The sequence below is a fragment of the Nuphar pumila genome, chromosome 17 (assembly GCF_984573655.1).
Source record: "Nuphar pumila chromosome 17, dmNupPumi1.hap1.1, whole genome shotgun sequence".
NCBI classification, from domain to species: domain Eukaryota; kingdom Viridiplantae; phylum Streptophyta; class Magnoliopsida; order Nymphaeales; family Nymphaeaceae; genus Nuphar; species Nuphar pumila.
The window spans coordinates 69125823-69145155 of NC_143265.1; the positions used below are offsets into that span (position 1 = coordinate 69125823).

General features: G+C 38.2%; 1 protein-coding gene across 1 annotated transcript; it reads right to left on the bottom strand.

The window, feature by feature from the left end:
* Positions 1-13502: 13502 nt before the first annotated feature.
* Positions 13503-18521, bottom strand: LOC149812128 (uncharacterized). The gene is made up of 6 exons (XM_089993556.1): positions 17990-18521; positions 17629-17788; positions 17356-17532; positions 17178-17261; positions 14408-14489; positions 13503-14299 (listed from the first exon to the last, which is right to left on the bottom strand). Exons 1-6 carry the CDS (start codon positions 18331-18333, stop codon positions 13866-13868), a joined length of 1281 nt encoding a protein of 426 aa, XP_089849682.1. The 5' UTR covers positions 18334-18521; the 3' UTR covers positions 13503-13865.
* Positions 18522-19333: the final 812 nt, after the last annotated feature.

A 19333-nucleotide genomic window follows, 5' to 3' on the forward strand; every position in this document is an offset into this window, starting at 1 on the left:
ATGACAATTATTGAGTTTTTTGGCGGTTACAGTAAGACAACCTATATCAAAATATGAGATAAAAGTTAGAAATTAACTTATTTAATAGAGTTGATCCACTAAGGTATTGAGCAGTGGTGTAGTATCATATCCCAAGGAGATTAAGTCCTTTTTTCTTACTGAAGAAAGTCTTTTTCGAAGATTCTATATAAATTTCTAAATGAAACCGAGATAGTTAACTTCCAGAAAACTCTAACAATAGAGGGAGATATATGTGCTTCATTCTTCTGAGAGTGGGAGAAGAGATAAAACTGATTATTGTTCCAAATCAGAGTTTGAAACAATTCCTTGAAACATACATGTGACGGATAAACTCTTGTAACAATGCCATCATATTTCATTTATATTTGCTTAACAGAGAAAAAAAAAGAACATGAAAAAATTTTCACGAGGTACAACTGGCAATTCCTTATTTCTTTCTTAAGGAATCGACCATGGATTAATTCCTCTTTCATTTGTAGGTATTGAATATATCCAAAAATTTGAGCTTCATATTATTCTTACCAATAGACATGTTAGAGCCAGAGGCATCCCAATCAGATTAAATGGGATGAGTTTTTCATTCTGAATATATATGTAAAATCGTAATTTTGATCAGCATACACCTCAAAGTTCATAGGTGAAAAGGAGGTAATTTTGAGCTCCCTATTATGCTCATTAGGCTTAACATTGAATTAATTGGGTATTCACCTTATCAATGATAAAATCAATGGTTGGTTTTATTTCATACTCGAATCAGGCTTGCTCGGTGAATACCTTGGTAGAAGATATGAATTCTTGGAATTGAGGCTTATTCGTTCTTAAATAGGTGTGTAATTCAATAAGAAATTTTCTTACCCATCCAATTTCTAATTGATCAAGATATCCATTTGTTTTGGTATAAATAATAACTATTTGTTCGTCCACCACAATAGGGAATGATTAGGATTGTTTGAGTAATTGTTGGCCTCCTTCTAATTGATTATGAATAGCTTTATCTAGGTCAGAAGTGAATTGTGCAAGGGCTTCTAACTTTGCAAATTGAGCCTGTTCTAATTTTGCTTTGTCAGCTACTTGTTTCATGGCTTTTATTTGAGTTATAGATCCTACTATGGGGACAGAAATACCCACACTAATGACCGGATGGATTAAAGCATTGAATAAATGTGTAGATAAGAAGATTTGTTGTTAGGACCCGAACTTAGGGAATGTTGGTCGTGCAGATTTTGATAAGCTGGGCATGAGGCATGGCTAAGGAGAGGTGTGCACCATGTGGGGGAGATACGTGCAGCATTGGGGGAGAGAGAGAGAGGCATGTCTCCTAGATGACTGCACAATGAAGCATGTGGTGGATTGAGGGTCGACAGCAAGGGAGGAAGAAATGCATTCCCTCCAGATCGATGATAGATGTAAAAGAAGAGGTGAGGGGGAAATGTGTTCCCTCAATGAATCAAGAAGCAAACCAAGAACAAAGCTTAAAGAAATTTTTTAATAAACTTTATTGAAAATGACTTAATCCTATACACTTATTTATAGATTATTGAAATCTCTCTCCAATAGTGATGCTTCTACTGTATCTGCTCAAGCATCCCCGCCCATATACTCAGCTATGGTCGAAGGAGACCGTCTATACATGACCTGAAATGGGGTCGCTTGTATGGCAGAGTGGTAGGTCATGTTATATGGCCACTAGGCCCACGGGAGGAGTCTCACCCACACCTTGGGTCTGTCACCCAGAAGGTGTAGAGATAGTCTTTCAAGCACCGATTGAACATCTCAGTCTGGTCATCCGACTAGGGATGATATACAGTACTCATCGCGAGCTTTGTCTCCTATTGTCAAAAGAACTATATCTAGAAGGTATTGATGAACACATTGCATACAAATAACTCTCAATGGACTTGGCAGTATATGAGTGAGCCATGGCTAGGAAGTGATCATACTAGGATAGGCAATCCACTATCGCCATGACAACGGACTTTCCTTGCATGGCGGGAAGCCCATCAATATGTCCTCCAAAACACGGTGCAGTATAGGTAAGTGTTGTAACAATCCTGAGGGAGAGGTTCCCTTATACTTGACTTGCTGGCACGTATCACATCATCTCACTACCTACCAAACATGTTTCTTTATCCTCTTCAACGCAAACTCCTTGCTCAATCTCTGTTAAGTCTGATACACTCCCTTATGTCCCGTTGTCGAAGTAAAGTGGTACTAGTCTATAAGGAGGGTCGTAAGACCAAATTCAGGATGAACCACTATCCATCCAGAGTGCATCAATAAATTGCCTTGGATTTCAAACCTGGGAGCCTCCCCTCTCTGAATTTGCATCCTAATCAAAGAGAGGAAGTTGTGCACCGCATACTTCTGTTGAAGGTCATTGTGGTCACACTGAGGCATGTCAGGTTGTTCTTGTATCCCCGCCATAAGAGGGCGCCTGCCACCTGGTTATTGGGTCCCTTAAGGTACTAAATCTCAAAGTTATAATCGAGGAGCTTTAAGATCTACTTCTACTCGGTCGGAGTGCACACTCATTGCTAGAGCATATACTTAAGACTCTGATGTTGGCCAATCAAGTATGGTTGTCATTTGTCAACTGCCAGGACGATGGCCATGAACTCCTTCTCGTACATGGACATGCCTTGTTTCTCAATTGTGATGACCTTGCTAAAATAGACTAAGGGGTGTTTCTTCTATGTGAGAACAAACCCTACCCCTATCTCGGATGCATCATTCTCAACCATGAAGGTCTTCATGAAATCTGACAGGGCCAACATATGCGCTTGAGTCATGGCATCCTTTAGGGACTTGAAGGTCATGGTAGTCTCTTGGCTCCAGTCGAAGGCATTCTTCTTTAGTTTGGCAGTCAAGGGGTAGGCAATATGAGCATACCACTGAATGAATTTGAAGTAGGACCTTGTAAGGTTGAGGAATCTCCATAGTCCCTTGAGATACTAGGGCACTGGCCAGCTCTGTATCACCTCGACTTTCTCGAGGTCCATCTCCATACCATGGCTTGAGATGATGTGTCCCAAGTAGTGAACATGTGCCTGACCAAAGTTGCATTTGGTTTGCTTAGAATATAATTGATGCTCAATGAAGGTCTCTAGGGAAATTCGCAGATGTCGCATATGGTTTTCTAAAGAAGGGCTGTAGATTAAGATGTCATCAAAGAAGACCAATATGAACTGTCGAAGGTAAGACCAAAAGACATCATTCATGTGATCCTAGAACATTGCTTGAGAGTTGGTAAGACCGAAGGGCATTATCATAAACTTGCTGTAGTCGTCAAATGTCTGGAACGCAGTCTTTGGGACGTCATCTGGGACCATAAGGATCTTGTAAGACCTAGCTCGATCAAGAGGGGTGGGCTCGAACCTAGCCAAGCCCGGCCAGGTTGGGAGGATAAATATCAAAAAACAAAATTAAATAAAGAAAAAAGGGGGGAGACAATTCCTCCAAATGAGGAATCGCTTCTCCCTCTCTCCTACGAGAGGGGGCAAGGATAATTCTCACCCTTCGCATGATTTTGAGAGGTGGGGAGCTATCCCCACCCACCATGAGGACTCTATAAGAGCCCTCATTGTGCGTCCTCCTACCCACACTAGATCAGATAGAGAAAAAAAGAGATTAAGATCTAGAGAAAGGAGTTTGGGAGAACAAGAGAGAGGAGGGGCGTTGCCGACAGAAGAAGCTGCCATTGGCATGTAACAACCCCCTTCCCTTAATGTTTTCTGTTTTGCAAGAGAGGTCGATAGATGGATGTGGTCAAAGGATGGGTCATGTCGCTCCACCTCAACCGCCAGCAATTGATAATGGTTGCTGGTGTCCTAGTTATGGGTGTAGGGTTGCACCGAGGATGGCAGGCTGGTGTAGCCAAGTCTTGATTGCATCCGGTCTGCAGATCGAGTCAGTAGGCTGAGTTGGTTTGGGTGCAAACCAAACCAAGAGGAGCCACTTTTCTTGGCTGGAAGTTTTTTTGTCGATGAATATGATATTGAGGAATATAAATTGAAACCCGAGGCTAGTATGAAGGAGAAATAACTCAGTTTGTCGAGTAGTTTTGATATCGAATTTTGATAATGAAATTTTTTTAGATGAGAAGAATGTAATACCCATAATTTTTTTACAGTTATTAAACAAATAAAAGATGAAAGAAAAATATCCAAAATTATTTGGTACATAACCATAACTAAATTTCACGAACAAAATTTCTTTAAGGGGGAATAATATAATATCTGTGATTTTTTATAATTATTAAATAATTAAAATATATATTTTATATCTCAATTATAGCATTTATTTTAATTTAAATATTCATCTTAAGAGTTTAATATGAATGCCAATTCAAATTTGAATTACACATTAATTTGACTCTTATGAGAATTTGAATTTGAATTTAATTAACTATGAATTTGCATTTAGAATTTAATTTAATTTAAATGTAATTTAATATGAATTTAGATATGGGATTTGAATTTGAATTTGATTTAGAAGTAATTTGGATTTGGATTAAATGTAAAGTTACTTAAATGAATTTGGATCTAAATTGGATTTGGAATCAGATATAGAAATCAATTAGAATTTAATTAGGAATTCAATTGGAATGGAAATAGGAAAATAAACTTTATTTAATGAAGCAAGTAGGATCCCAAGAGGGGGAGTTCCCCTATGTGGGCCCTTCTTACTTGGCAAATCTCCTACTTTGTTATTTTTGAAATTCTTAGAAACTTCTACTTTAAACTAAAGTCAAAAATCTAATTTATTTCCTAATTTAAATCATAGACTAATCAACTAAAGGACTTGAGAATTAAATTAAATTGAAATTAATCAAGTAAGGGAGTTCCACGGGTGGGACGTTCCCCCTTGTAGACCCCTCTTGATTGGTTATATGCTTCTATATTATATTTAAAAAAAAGTCAAAAGAAATTTAAAACGTTCCTAAATTCAAAACAATTCTAAGGCTTAGGTATTTCAAAATTTTCTTACGTTATTTAAGTAGTCAAATTAGCTTAGGATTTTGGAAAAAGAAGCAATTAGAAAATTGGGGAATAGGTAGAGGATATGAAGCTTTCCTATTGGGATTGAAATCCCATGAAGTCCCTATAAAAGGTGACCCCATTCTTGCTCCCCCCCTCCTATTGGAATCTCTCTAGCCTCTCTCCTATTTTGTCTCTCCCTTCTTTCTTGTCTTTCTTTTTATTTCATGCCCCTTTGAAGTCCATTGGAGGTCTGGAGCTAGTGTAGTTGAACCTCTGATGGTGGTGCAAAGTAGACAAGGAGGAGAACCACTTGGTAGTTCCAGTTTTCGGTTTTCTTCTTCAGGTTTTAGTCTTTTGAGGTAAGGTCACACTAACCATATATCTGCATAGAGCCAATATGCATAGACATAATGTAGAGTATTCACATATGCATATTGATATGCTCAAATCAACCATGTATACTACATAGGATTGATATGACATCGGTCATGGTAAATTAAGGCTCCAAAACATTTTTTTGTGAAAAACAATTTTGGACTTAAGCCTATACACCTATTTATAGATTACATAAAAGGACAAAAAGGTAAAAGTATAAGAGACATCTCAACCTATATAGGATTTTAGGCTGGTTGACCTTCACATTCCTATCTTTGGAGGTCTTCTCTCTCTTTCTCACAATCACAACCTAGATGAGACTCTAGGTTGGGCAGTTTCTTGGAAACCTCTTGTTCAGATCCAAGGACGTCATCTGGGTCAGATCTGGTTTGTCCATCTGTAATGAAAATTACATTAGTGAGAATATAAGTTGAAACTTCCTCAAATTGAGTCTCAACTATTGGTAAACTCGCCATACTTCCTTCGCCTAAATGACAACTTTGTTTAGTTGTTCTTTCCAAAAGGCAAAAATGTAAATAAAAATTGTCTGCTAGATATGCTCCGTGATTTGGTGGTCTTTTTAATAGAAGAGGCATTTGGCAATAAGCTTGTGTCGATTTGGAAAGATCCTTATAAATTATTAAGGTATGTCATTCATGGTATATAAAATATTCAATTAGAGCTACTCCTATTTAAGGAACACGGTATTATAATGTAATTGACAAATCCACCATTTTCGCTATCACAATAGTGTAATCTATTGTTCCCCATTCCTGAAAAGTAGTCACTATTTGAGACACGAAAGATGCTTTTTGACCAATGTCTACATAAACGCATATGACATTTTTATATTTTTTATTGAGAATAGTATCTATAGCTATTATTATTTTATTGGTTTGTATGTCTCCAATAATCAATTCTTGTTGACCGTGTCTTATAGAGATCATTGAATCAGTAGCAATATGCATTGTTTGAAGAGGCTCTTATACGGAACATCTCAAAATAATACTTGGAATGAGAGACTCAATTAACCAATATTCGGAAGCTAAAATTTAACCCCTCACATCAATTGGTTTAGCTAGAACATTTATAACATGACCCAAATAAGCCTCACTCACTAGTATTTGAGAAATTCGTCATGTTGCTTTTACATAACTACCCTCTTGTATCATTAAGTTGTCTTGGAGAAATACTTATTGTGCCTTCTTCAAATTCTACTAATTCACCTGCCAAAAGTAACTCATCCATTTTTTTTCTATGGAAAAGACATAAGAAATGTGTGATCACCATCCATGTTCCGATCCAAATAAATATTCTTTATGTCTATCCCATCGGTCTGACATGCATACTATGTTCTCTAGTCTGTGAAGTGATTTTTTGATCTCTCGAAGGGATAGGATGCTTTCTTTCGACCTTAATTTGGCTAGTTTTCTAGTGGAACTTCATTAGAGTTGGCCACATCTGACATTCACCATGGACCGACCTCAAAAGACTCATAATTATAGATTTGCATCTTCATCAGAATCTTCATGACAAGATGCAATGATGAGAGAAATGAGAAGACCCAACAAGCTCAGGAACGCAGTGTTGAGATAAGGCCATACGCCAGAAAGTATAGCGAAAGAATTTCCAAAACCAAAAGTGATTGGTAGAATGGTAATGAAAAGAAAAAGACTTCATTCTCTCTTCTAAGACTGCATGACAAACAGGAAAGCATAAAAAGACTACCCCTCTATATAGATAGTAGTCGTCAGTATACCATGCTTGTCATGAGAAATGTTGAAAACAAGAGTGACTCCTACTCAAAGATCATCATTGGTCTTTCGTATGTAGTGGCTTGGTAAGGTTAACTATTATATAATGAACGAGAGAAAGAATAACTATTTCAAAAGCATGTTATCTCACCCATTCTTGTCATCAACCTCTTTCTTTGACACTTTCTCGTTAGACTAGACTATTCTACCTGAAAAAGTCTTGATGTCAATCCTACGTGACGATTGTTCTTCTCTTGCTTGTTATATTGTAATTTCTAGTTATAGAGAAAGATCCTTCATGAAGAACTTATCACTCTTAATTCTTGGGTTCAAGAATTCTCCTATAACTTAAGTGACACAATAAAGTTTTTTTTATTCTCTTATTAACCAATTTATGTATTTGATTTTGTTCGCCCCACTCTTGGGATTTAATGATTGCTTCATTATACAAAGATTTTGGATTTGTTTGTAAAGGTAAGATGAGTCATCGAGTTTTTCAACCACACAATATGTAATCACTCATTTTATGAATTTTATGTGGTTTGGCTAGTTGCCTACATCCATGATACTCCTTCTCTCATGCACATTTATGAGAGGGAGGTTCCCTTTATTTAATCATGTTACATAATCGATGGAGATCTTATCAAGATGATAAGATTTGATTTTGCTAGCCCACATTTATTGTTGGTTGATTTTACAAGGAAAGCCAATAACAAGTTTATCTTTATCCTTTCCAACTGCACGTTATTGAGCAGAAGTTATCCTTAAGTTATCCTTATCTTTTTGGACTGTTCTGGACCATTTGACCTCTGACATGGATCTAGACCATTTGGATTGTGGGACATATATGGATCTGGACCATTTGAGTCATGCTAACGTTAGGCCAGACAAGGACCAGCTGATCCTTCTTCAATATGCCCCCTCAAGCTAATACCCACGAGATTAAGCTTGTCTCTCAACTGACTGAATCGTGGACCACTCAAGGGTTTTGTGAGAATATTTGCAAGCAGTTCTTGCGAAGGGACAAATTTAACTTTTATTTCTTGCTTAGCTACCTTTTCTTTGACAAAATGAAAGTCTACCTCTATATGTTTAGTCCTACCATGAAAAAATAGGATTGGCAGATAGATAGGTTGCTCCAAGATTTCTACACCATATAATTAGAGATTTAGACTCCAGATTGTCTAACTCAAACAACAATTTTGATCGCTTACATGAGGCTTAGAGGCCAAGATCCAAAACCTCTTTTCTTGATTTAACATATCATAGATAACAAAATCAGGAAGAGGTGTCATAGTGGTGATCATGGTCACAAAGCTCTCATAGTCCGATGTTAGACCATTTAGAGTGTATCTATATCATTGTTGGATACTCTTTCATCAACAACACATAATGAATTCACCAAAAACTTAATCTCATTCAGATAGTCTGACATATCATTTTTCTTAATGTTTTGCAAATCTCGCTTGAGCTGCAATATACATAGACTTAAGTGGGATGCATACGAGCATTCTATGGCAATCTAGGCCTAATGTGTAGTAGGTATGTGAATGATTTATGAAAGCATAAATTCACATGTTGCTTTAATCCAACTCAGGGCAAGCTGATTTGCCCTCTTCCATAAAACATATTCAGGATTTAGAAATTGAGAAGAGTCATTACCTTGAACAAATTGAACACGGGCTTGAGATGTTCTGTCCACATTATTAGATCTTTCAAGTACATAACGGACTCAATCTAAGATTTTCACAAAAGATAATTGTTGGGGTTTAGTTTGATGAAAACTAGACTCGAGAAAGCATTCCATTAAATAGCCTAGTTTGGAGCTAACGATTCTGCACAGATCAATGAAGAAGATGTCATTGACTCTGATACCATGTAAAGGTAAGATGAGTCAACGAGTTTCTTAACCACACGATAATGCACTCACGATAACATGAAAGAGAGAAAAAACAAAAAAGCAAATGAATTTTATGCGGTTCAGCTAGTTGCCTACGTCCATGATACTCCTTTTCTCATGCACATTTATGAGAAGGTGGTTCCATTTATTTAATCATGTTACATAATTGATTGGGATCTTATCAAGATGTTAAGATTTGGTTTTGTCAGCCCACATTTCTTGCAAATCCAATAACAAGTTTATCTTTATCTTTTTCAACTACATGTTGTTGAGCAAAAGCTATCCTTATCTTTTTGGACTGTTTTGGACCATTTGGCCTCTGACATGGATCTAGACCATTTGGGTTGTGGGATGTATATGGATCTGGACCCTTTGAGCCATGCTAATGTTGGGCTGGATAAGGATTAGCTAAACCTTTTTCAACACGCCCCCTCAACCTAATCTCCATGAGATTAAGCTTGTCTCTCAACTGACTGAATTGTGGACCACTCAAAGGTTTTGTGAGAATATCTGCAAGTTGTTCTTGAGAAGGGATAAATTTAACTTCAATTTCTTGCTTCACTATCTTTTCTCTGACAAAATGAAAGTCTACCTCTATATGTTTAGTCTCGGCATGAAAAACAAGATTGGTAGATAGATAGGTTGCTCCAAGATTAATACACCATATAATTAGAGATTTAGACTCCAGAATGCCTAACTCACACAACAATTATTGTAACCATTGCTGTTTTGAATCTCCTCCAACTAATGCTTTATATTGCTTTTGTATTGAACTTAGCAATTGCTTATTGCTTGGAGGCTTTCCAAGAAAATAGGTTTGAACCAAAATAAGAGAGATAACCACTTGTGGACTTTTAGTCATCTGGAGATCCAGCCCAATTGGCATCAGTGTAGGCAAACAATACAAAATTATTTGATTTTGGATATTTGGAGGCCCAGATTTATAGTACCCTTGAGATACCGTAAAATGCACTTCACAAGCAACCAATGAACATATGTGGGATCATGCATGAATTGACATGCTTTATTTACAGCGTAAGATATGCCTGGCCTAGTGGAAGTCATATATTGAAGAGCTCCTACAATATTATGATAATGAGTCAGATCTTTAAGTTTTTCACCTTCAAATCTGGATATCTGAATATTAGTTGTAGCAGGAGTCATAAGTGTTTTACAATTTTTCATTCATGTTTTGACAAGCATGTCATTATATATATATATATATATATATATATATATATATATATATATATATATATATATATATATATATATATATATATATATATATAATTTCGTGTTAACGAATTCACCTCTCCCATCAGAATGGAATTTTTTAATAGACTGCCCCCACTTCCTTTTCAACAATTTTTTTGAAGTTTTGAAAGCAACCAAAAGCATTCAATTTTTTTGACTAAAACAAATAACCAAGAAAATCTAAAAAAGTCATCAACCATGAGAAAAGCAAGTGGGGCATGAATGATTTCTAGCCGAGCACTGAGAAAAATAGTCAACCAATAGTATCTATATCCTTCTCTTGATGCAACTAAAGCTGGTTCCCAAAGGTTGGCATGAATAATTTCTAGCAGAGCGCTAGAGACATGATTAGAGCCTTCAAAGGGAATCTTATGCATTTTTTCAATAATGCATGAAGAACAGAATTCATCACTTTTATCACCCATAGAATTTAAATAACTATTTTGTCTTAAAAATAATAAAATTTTATGTGTAGGGTGACCAAGCCTAGTGTGCCAGACTTTAGAAGAGGAAATTTTCTCCGCAACATTAGTCGTACCCTTCTAAATTGTGCTCTCTTATTGGCTAGACGTACATCCCTGACTTAATCGGGCCGCTTTGAATGATTCTTCCTTTATGACAATCCTTCATATAAAATTTGTGATAATAAAACTCAAAAAAACATTTATGATCTCTAGCAAGCTTAGAAACGGAGATTAGATTTTTTTTACATTGGGAATAGGCAATACATTCTTCAAAATTAAAGACTTGTTTTTTTTAGGGTAGAATAACATTACCAATGTTTGTGATGGGGACGTTATTGCCATTAGCTACCATTATACCATCTATGCCGAGGTAGTCTTCTTTATTTGTCAAATTGCCTTCATCGGTAGTCATATGGTGGGACACTTCACTATAAGGGTACCAGTTCGGATCAACTGCATTGTTCAGGGCCATAGCTACGAAAGCCATGGGAATATCATAACACTATCAGGCAATGTGATTTTTTCTTTCATAGAATCGACAAATAACTTGTGATTCTCCACGGTTTACCCCCATTAAGTCTATCATGCTGACCACCATCATTTTGCTAAAAGTTTTGATTTCCTCAACCAAAAATTTTATTATGACCATGATAACTAGGGGTGGCAATGGGGTCGGGTTGGCGGGTTGGCGTGTCAGCATACCTCAACCTGAACCCGACCCATTTATTAAACGGGTCGGCTGTGGCAAACACGAACCCGACCCGTTTAATAAACGGGTAACCCGACATGACCCGCCAACCCATTTAATAAATGGGTTGGGTCGGGTAAACGGGTTTTCAGGTTCGCGGGTCAGGTTGGCGGGTTGACGGATCGGGTTGGCAGGTAGGCAGGTTGGCGGGTCGGGTTGACAGGTCAGGTTGGCGGGTTGACGGGTCGGGCAGACGGGTTGGCGGGTTGACCCACCCGCCTAACCCGTTTATTAAACGGGTTGGCATACCCCCAACCCGAACCCGACCTGTTTAATAAACGGGTTACGCGGGTCGACCCGTTTATTAAACGGGTTGGCTTAAGCCCAACCCGAACCCGCCTAAGAGGCGGGTTGGCGGGTCGTGTCAGAAATTGCCACCCCTAATGATAACTTGTGATTCTCCACGATTTACCCCATTAGATGCTAACCACCATCATTTTGGTAAAAGTTTTGATTTTTTTGATCAAAATTTTTTTTATGACCACGACCACAACCATGATAAAAATTCCCACGACCTCTTTTTTGTTGAGTGAAAAATGTTGTGTTTGAATTTTGATCGCTTATATGAAGCTTAGGGGCCAAGATCTGAAGCAGTTTTTCTTGATTTAACATCATCTCATAGATAACGATGTCATGGTGGTAGCCACCATGGTCACAAAGTTATCATAGTCCGATGTCAGATCATTTAAAGTGTATCCAAGTAGAATATTGTAGGATACTCTCTCATCAACGGCACACAATGAATCAGCCAAAAACTTAATCCCATTCAAATAGTCTAACATATCATTTTTCTTAATGTTTTGCATCTCTCATTTGAGCTACAATATACATAGACTTGAGTGCAACGTATACGAGCATTCCAAGGCAATCCAAGCCTCACATGTAGTAGGTATGCGAATAATTTGTGAAAACACAGATTCACATGTTGCATTAATTCAACTCAAGGCTAGCTGATCTGCCCTCTTCCACATAGCATGTTCAGGATTTAGAATTTGAGAAGTCATTACCATCCACAATCTTTATCAGATCTTGCGAGTACATAACGGACTCAATCTGAGATTTTCACAAAAGGTAATTGTTATGGTCTAGTTTGATGAAAACTAGACTCGAAAAAAACATTTTATTGAGTAGCCTAATTTTGAGCTAACGATCATGTGGAGACCAGAAATGATTGGAGGAAAAGGATTCATGTGGAAGACTCAAAATGAATTTCTTTTTTGGTTCATATCGCTGAGCCCAATTGTTTTGGGATGAAGGCGTAGTTGTTGTTGTTGATCATGTGGAGACCGATGAAGAAGATGCCATTGGCTCTGATACCATGTAAAGGTCAAACGAGTCACTGAGTTTCTCAACCACACGATAATGGAGTCACTCACGATAACAGGAAAGAGAAAAAAACAAAAAGCAAATGAATTGTATATGGTTCTGCTAGTTGCTTACCTCCACGAAACTCCTCTCATGCACATTTATGAGGTGGTTCCCTTTATTTAATCATGTTACATAACCGATTATGATCTTATCAAGCGGTTAAGATTTCATTTTGCCAGCCCACATTTCTTGCAGACCCAAGAACAAATTTATCTTTATCCTTTCCAACTGCTATCCTTATCTTTCTGGATTGTTCTGGATCATTTGACCTCTGACATGGATCTGAACCATTTGGATTGTGGGACGTATATGGATCTGGACCATTTAAGTCATGCTAACGTTGGACTGGATAAGGATTAGCTGAACCTTTTTCAACATTGTTCAGAATGAGAATTATATCCGGTCTCATTTCTACTTTTCCCATTGTTCTAGATACAATTTTGAAATATTGGATCTTTCATTATTTAAATAGTGTCTCCTTGTCATTTTTTATCATTCACTGAATGAGTGAACTGAATAATCTGACAACATGAAGAAAATTGTAGTGTCACTTTGTATATAAACCATTCAAAATCTTACCCAATCTTTATGCTTTTACTCGAATACAAGTACAGGAACAGCTAATGCTCGAGCTCCTTTGAAGAAAAAATTTGCATATTATAATTATCACCTGTAAACTTCTAGTGAGAAATAAAGTTCAACAATGTTCGTGCTCAGCCTCCCTCTTGCAGCTAAATCATTGAAACACGAAGGTGCGCACAAATAAGCTACACCAAAAATGAAACAAATAGGAGCCTAACATTTTCAATTACGATAGACAGCCCAAACTTAGCTTCTGGTCTATAGCACAAAAGCTTCTGCTGACTTTAAAGGATACATCATCAAAAGAATGGAGCAGCATGCTTCTCAAACCAGCATCTTTCAGCATGAAATGAGAACTAGGAACAGACAACTCCCGTGTAAATTACATGTCTGGTTGACCACGTATCGCCCTCTGCTTTACAATCTCCCCCCGATTTTAGCAAACCTTCTTGCAACTCCAAAGATCACTGCTTTGGTCAAAAGCCCACGGTCGATGCTGCAAGCAAGAGCCACAGCACCACCAACAATCAAAATTTTGGGTATATTTGCCCCCCATGGTTTTTGGGGGTTTTCTAGATCTGCTTCTGATGAATCCACCAAATCCATTGGCCTCAAATAATCTGGATCAACTTTGGTGTTAATCTGTGCCATTGCTGCACAATGTAAGAGTGGTTCTTCTGTCTCCCTTGCAGCCTGATAAGCACGGAGGCCCGGTTCAATCTTCTTGACAGCACCCCACATCCCCTGACGAACACCAAGTTTGGCAATTTCCCATGGGATGCCCATGTCTTCATGATGAAAGAGAAGCACTTCACATGCAGTCAGTTGCCCATCGCCTCTCCTAGATTCCACTGTTTTGAATATTGTTACAGTTGGTGTTCAGAGAAACATAAATGATGCTCCACAAAAGGGATGGTGGTTTGGGAAGAAAGAGAGGAAACATAATGCAACTAGTTTACCTGCTCGAATGCACCAACTTGAATAGTACAAATCGACCCGTCTTGGCTTCTTCTGCCTTGGTAAGGAGGGGTATGCTACTCCCTGAAATATTAGGAAGCATCATAATTTAGCAAAATAATATGCAAGAAAAACTGGAGATAAAGTGCATGGGACTATGAGACAGGTTAAGATATGGTGCCAAGGGCTAGCTCCTAAGCTAAGCCAACAGTATTAAAAGCTCATCTGGATTGTAAAGGCTACTCATATCATCATAAGAACTCCTAGAAAAAACAATGAAGGAACAAAGTCATCTAGACCACTGTGATATGGACAATATTTTTCCCTTTTTTTTTCTTTTGGCAGTTATGGCAACAAAATCACAACGTTAGCTGCAATTAAACTAATGTGCAAACGCCTGCATAGGCTTTGTAGAATTGGGTAGCACCATTTAAAACTCTTGCTTCTTCATAAACTACGAGAAAATGAGTCATATATTCAATCCCTTGATGTTAATAGAACATTGAGAAAGATTTGTACTTGAAAGGCGCAGATCATTTGTCACACAATCAATGAATAGATAGCAACCTGTTTCATCGGAGCATATCTAAATGTTTATGGCACCTAAAAGTTGACATGACATGCCATGAACACTGGAAAAGAGAGGACCTTACGGTATACCCCCAAGGTTTCCATAGGATTCAATATGAAATATAGCTGATGAAATACAACTACAGAAGCACAGATTTTCTGCTTCAAATATATAAAACAAAAGATAAACTATATTTGATGCAATGTAAAAAAAAAATCATTAACAGATGACAGGTTCAAAGGTGATGGCGTAAAGGAAGTCTTAAAAAACAGACAGTTCCATCGAAGCAGGGGGGAAAGTAAGAACAGAGAAAAAGAGGATTTCTAAGAGATTGCAAGGCACCTACATATTTTGTTTACTCAATCTAGTAAAAGTGTAACTGCAAACTAGAAAAAAAGCTGTAATGCAGAACTCCAAAAACTGTTTCATAAATGTTACACATGCAAATTAAATTGACTGTTCATTTCACTAATTACTCTGAGCTGGCAATGAATCAAAGATCAGCAGAAGGATGTGATTAGGTATGATACTTCTAGGTGATATGGATGAGATTGATATTCAAATCTTTCTTCTTAGAAGATATTCTTTTGACCCCACAAGAGGGATCACCACCCAATAGCATGCTGCAGCAGAAGCATAGCTCCATGTTTCTTCCAAAGAATTTCCTAATTGTGTCAGAGACTGCAGGTTCTCTATTTTTCATGAGTGTAATTTTTGCAAAACAAGTATGAGATACTTCATGTCTATACTTGATAATATATGACATAAAAGTTTACGTAAAACATTTCAAGTAGTTTTAGTCTTCAACATCCAATATCAACAGAACACAAACGGCACTTGCAATTGCATCCAAACAAAACCAAAGGGATATGTTTTCCATCCAAGTCCGAGTACCATATGTCTTTAATCAACCCAATTAAAACTTCAAGCACAAAACAGAGGCAGATGTGGGAGACTATTATAATAAAATCACAATAAGTAAGAAGTATATCAAGACCAACAAATTGAAGCTAATAAATACTCTTCAGTGTCTTCACGATACTAGACTACAAAGAAACCAAACTTTTAGTAAACCAAATGTTCAGAAAGGGTCAAATGAAAAAAATAAAACTTTTTGACTTTCCAATAGATTTAATTTGTCCACTTCATGACTACGAATATCCACTTTCTGTTTTATTTTCATTTAGAAGGACCTTTAAAACTCTTTCCATGTTTAGTACTGGAAACTGGAAAGTGAAAATCATCACATCTCATTTGGCCAAAACATTCATCTACCACTTAATGCTATTTAGTGGTCTCAAGGCACAACCTTTTAAGACAAATATCCATCTCAATTGACCATCTACATTGCTCTCATCTGAAAATATCCATTCTACCTTTTCATGCTATTTACAGTTCTCAAAGTATGTCCTTTTGTTAGAAACAAGTCACATAGTGTCACAGTTTGTTCCTCTACTAAATCAAGATGTTGCCACAAATTTCAATTTTCATCTAATCCTCCAAATTTGTTGACCAGCATTTTGTGAGTAGAAAAATAACGATCAAAGTAACATTTCACCATTTAATCAATCAAGACTGATATATATTCTCTTTCTCTTGAGATACTGTAAAAGATTAATTAAATAAGCATATAATTAGATTCCAGAAAATTTATCCACATAAATGAAATGTCCTGCCTTCTTCATAAAAGGAGAAGACTCAGCCTACATCTCCAGTCACCATCTTATTTTGTGTTCTGACTCGTGGCAAATTGTCATCAACCTGCGATATCAAGTTTCAAATTGGACAAATGATATTAAATCTTCACTTGAGACCTGCTCATGGTTATCTTAAGCTAACTCCAGAATTTAGAAGATTAACATGTAACAGGCTAACAGCTCATATAGTGGCTGCCACCAAAGATGAAAAGACATGCATCTTGCTCCTAGTGGCCCTCCAGTCTTCCACGCTTACACATATCAGATGTAATTGGTTTCATCCCCTCTATGTATTTGGTTTCTTCATCAGAATAATGAAATTGGTGTTATTCCATAGATTGAGGCATGCACCACATGAAAGTTTCCATTAAGATGAGAAAATCGATATGCCACGACAACAGTATGACTAGCAGCTAATTGATTATTTAGCATAAATGCAATCAAGGGGTGGGATATGCAAACAACCTTAGCTATTCAACGGAGTCTTGTAGCTCCTTTCCATACCTTTGTCACACAGTAATATGACCCTCCTGATTGCCATATCCGGCGACCTATTATGTATTCGCGGTCGCTACAGAAAAAGGGAAACTGCCAAAAAATTGTAATCAACATGTAAGCAAGGAACCACAATGACTTCACAAAACGGAAGAAATAACAATTACATCCAAAGCATATGCTCTACCTTCCTGACCCAATGAACGATCATAGTTCCCGTCTTCTCGCACTGCTCCAATGTCGCAGCATGTAGAAGCATATCATCCCACTTTGCTCTAAACTCATCATCCCAGAAGAAGTCCCTCACTAACTGTGGTGTAGCATCCTCATAGACCGTCCTGCTACGATACTGAGGAGGTCCGGTCTAAATTTGGCAGAAGCAACATCCAAAGAACCAACCTCAGTTAATCAAATTGAACCCACACTTTACTGCAACTGAAAGCAAATTAACAGAGCATACCTCCGGGTCTCGCCGCCACGCCTCATAGCTCATCGTTGGCGTTGTCCGGTCCATCATTTGATGCCAGACCGGACCTCCATCGGTCATCTCCACCAGCCGCCATAAATGCTCAAAGTCATTAGCATTCACAACCGATTGGTCTCTCTCGATCGGCGGCGGACTATACCATCCACAGAATTGAAGTCAAAAGCAACGAAACTCCCAAAAAATTAAGCAATATTGCATGAATTTCCCCAATTAAAAGAAGCAAACAATCCCGAATTCCCTAAAACGCCATACCAAATCATCCAAAAAACGGAAAAACAGGAGAAATCTCCAAATCGAGCAACTCAAAGAACACGAGCTGCGGCAAGAAAACTACCTGCAATCGATCGCCGCCGATTGATTCTTATCCGAGCCATCGTCCGAAATCCGCGAAATGCGACTCTGGCACTGAGCCTTCAAAGAACCCAAGCTCGGCAGCGAGCTCAAACCAAACCCCGGCTGCTGTTCAACAGCCTGTCCCGCACTCCGCTCTCCCCCACCACCACTGACCGTTCCACCAGCACCCCTGCCACCACCAACCACGACCAACTCCGCCCATTTAGGCTTCCAGATCCACCCAACAAAAAGCCCCACAAAAACCGCCACCCACAACGGAGCTACGAACGAGAAGAGCTCCCCCAATAACCCTCTATCGAGCACCATCTCCAAAACCGAAGCCATCAATCATTAAGAACAAAAGAAGGAAAGAAAATCGAGGATCCCCCAAACGATGAGACACTACGAACCAGAGGATCCTGACGCCCAAAAATTAGAGGTAGGGGATAGCGAAGATATGATTTTAAGGAGAGAGAGAGAGAGAGAGAGATAGCGGTGGTGGAGATCAAAGCGGACGGTTGGAGAGATCTCTCGTTGGAGGGGTGCGGATAAGGATTTAGATAGAGAGAGGACCCAAGAGACCTCGCCCACGGTGCACGGCAACTTCAGGTGTAATCCTGGGGGTTTGAGTAAAGGATACACTGCTAGCCGTCCGATTTGCCTCCGACAAATTCCACCGCTACATCTGAACGGCCCTCTCTGCCCTAACCCACTAAGCTTTTACCCGCCGTTCAAAAAATAGTGATCAAGCAAAAAATATTGGTCGTATGTTATTATTTCAATTCCCCGAGTGGAATTAGCAAACAGAAATCGACGGCCAAGAGTGAAAGGAACGATCTGGAAGAGCCCTTATGTCCGTCGATTCAGTTACTTTTATTGTCCCGAATTCCACAAGCCGTTCCCAGGGGAAGGAAGAAAGTCAAAGAAAAGAAGTGTCGTTGTATCACGATTGGACGGTGGACAATGGACTTAGTAGACAATCTGATCCGTCTACGGGACCCGTATGGTCCAACCCAAACCAATCTGATCCAAACTAGATAAATGGGCACGTGTGGTGCCAATCGAAAATTACAAAAAAAAAAAGAGGTATGTGTAGCGATTGGAGGTAGGCAGACTGCAGCGGCTGCCAGTTTGACACGTGGATTAGGACCACTGATGTTAACGTTTCGTATAATATAATATTTCCAGAAATTTTTTTTTCTCCGGTGCAGTATCATCACCTTTAAACCAAAAACAAAAAAAAAGGCCCATCAGATATGGAATGTATATAGTAATCGAACCATGTTTATTGCTTGACTCTACCCAGTAATAACTAATAATGAAGTGCCACATAAGTTCGTGGTTT

Excerpts from the sequence above, each read along its gene's own strand:
- LOC149812128 (XM_089993556.1), bottom strand. The coding sequence starts at position 18,333 with ATGGCTTCGGTTTTGGAGATGGTGCTCGATAGAGGGTTATTGGGGGAG. Across the intron at positions 14,490-17,177 it reads CATATTACTGTGTGACAAAG|GGAGTAGCATACCCCTCCTT; the intron begins GTATGGAAAGGA and ends CTAATATTTCAG. Across the intron at positions 14,300-14,407 it reads AAGTTGGTGCATTCGAGCAG|TGGAATCTAGGAGAGGCGAT; the intron begins GTAAACTAGTTG and ends TATTCAAAACAG.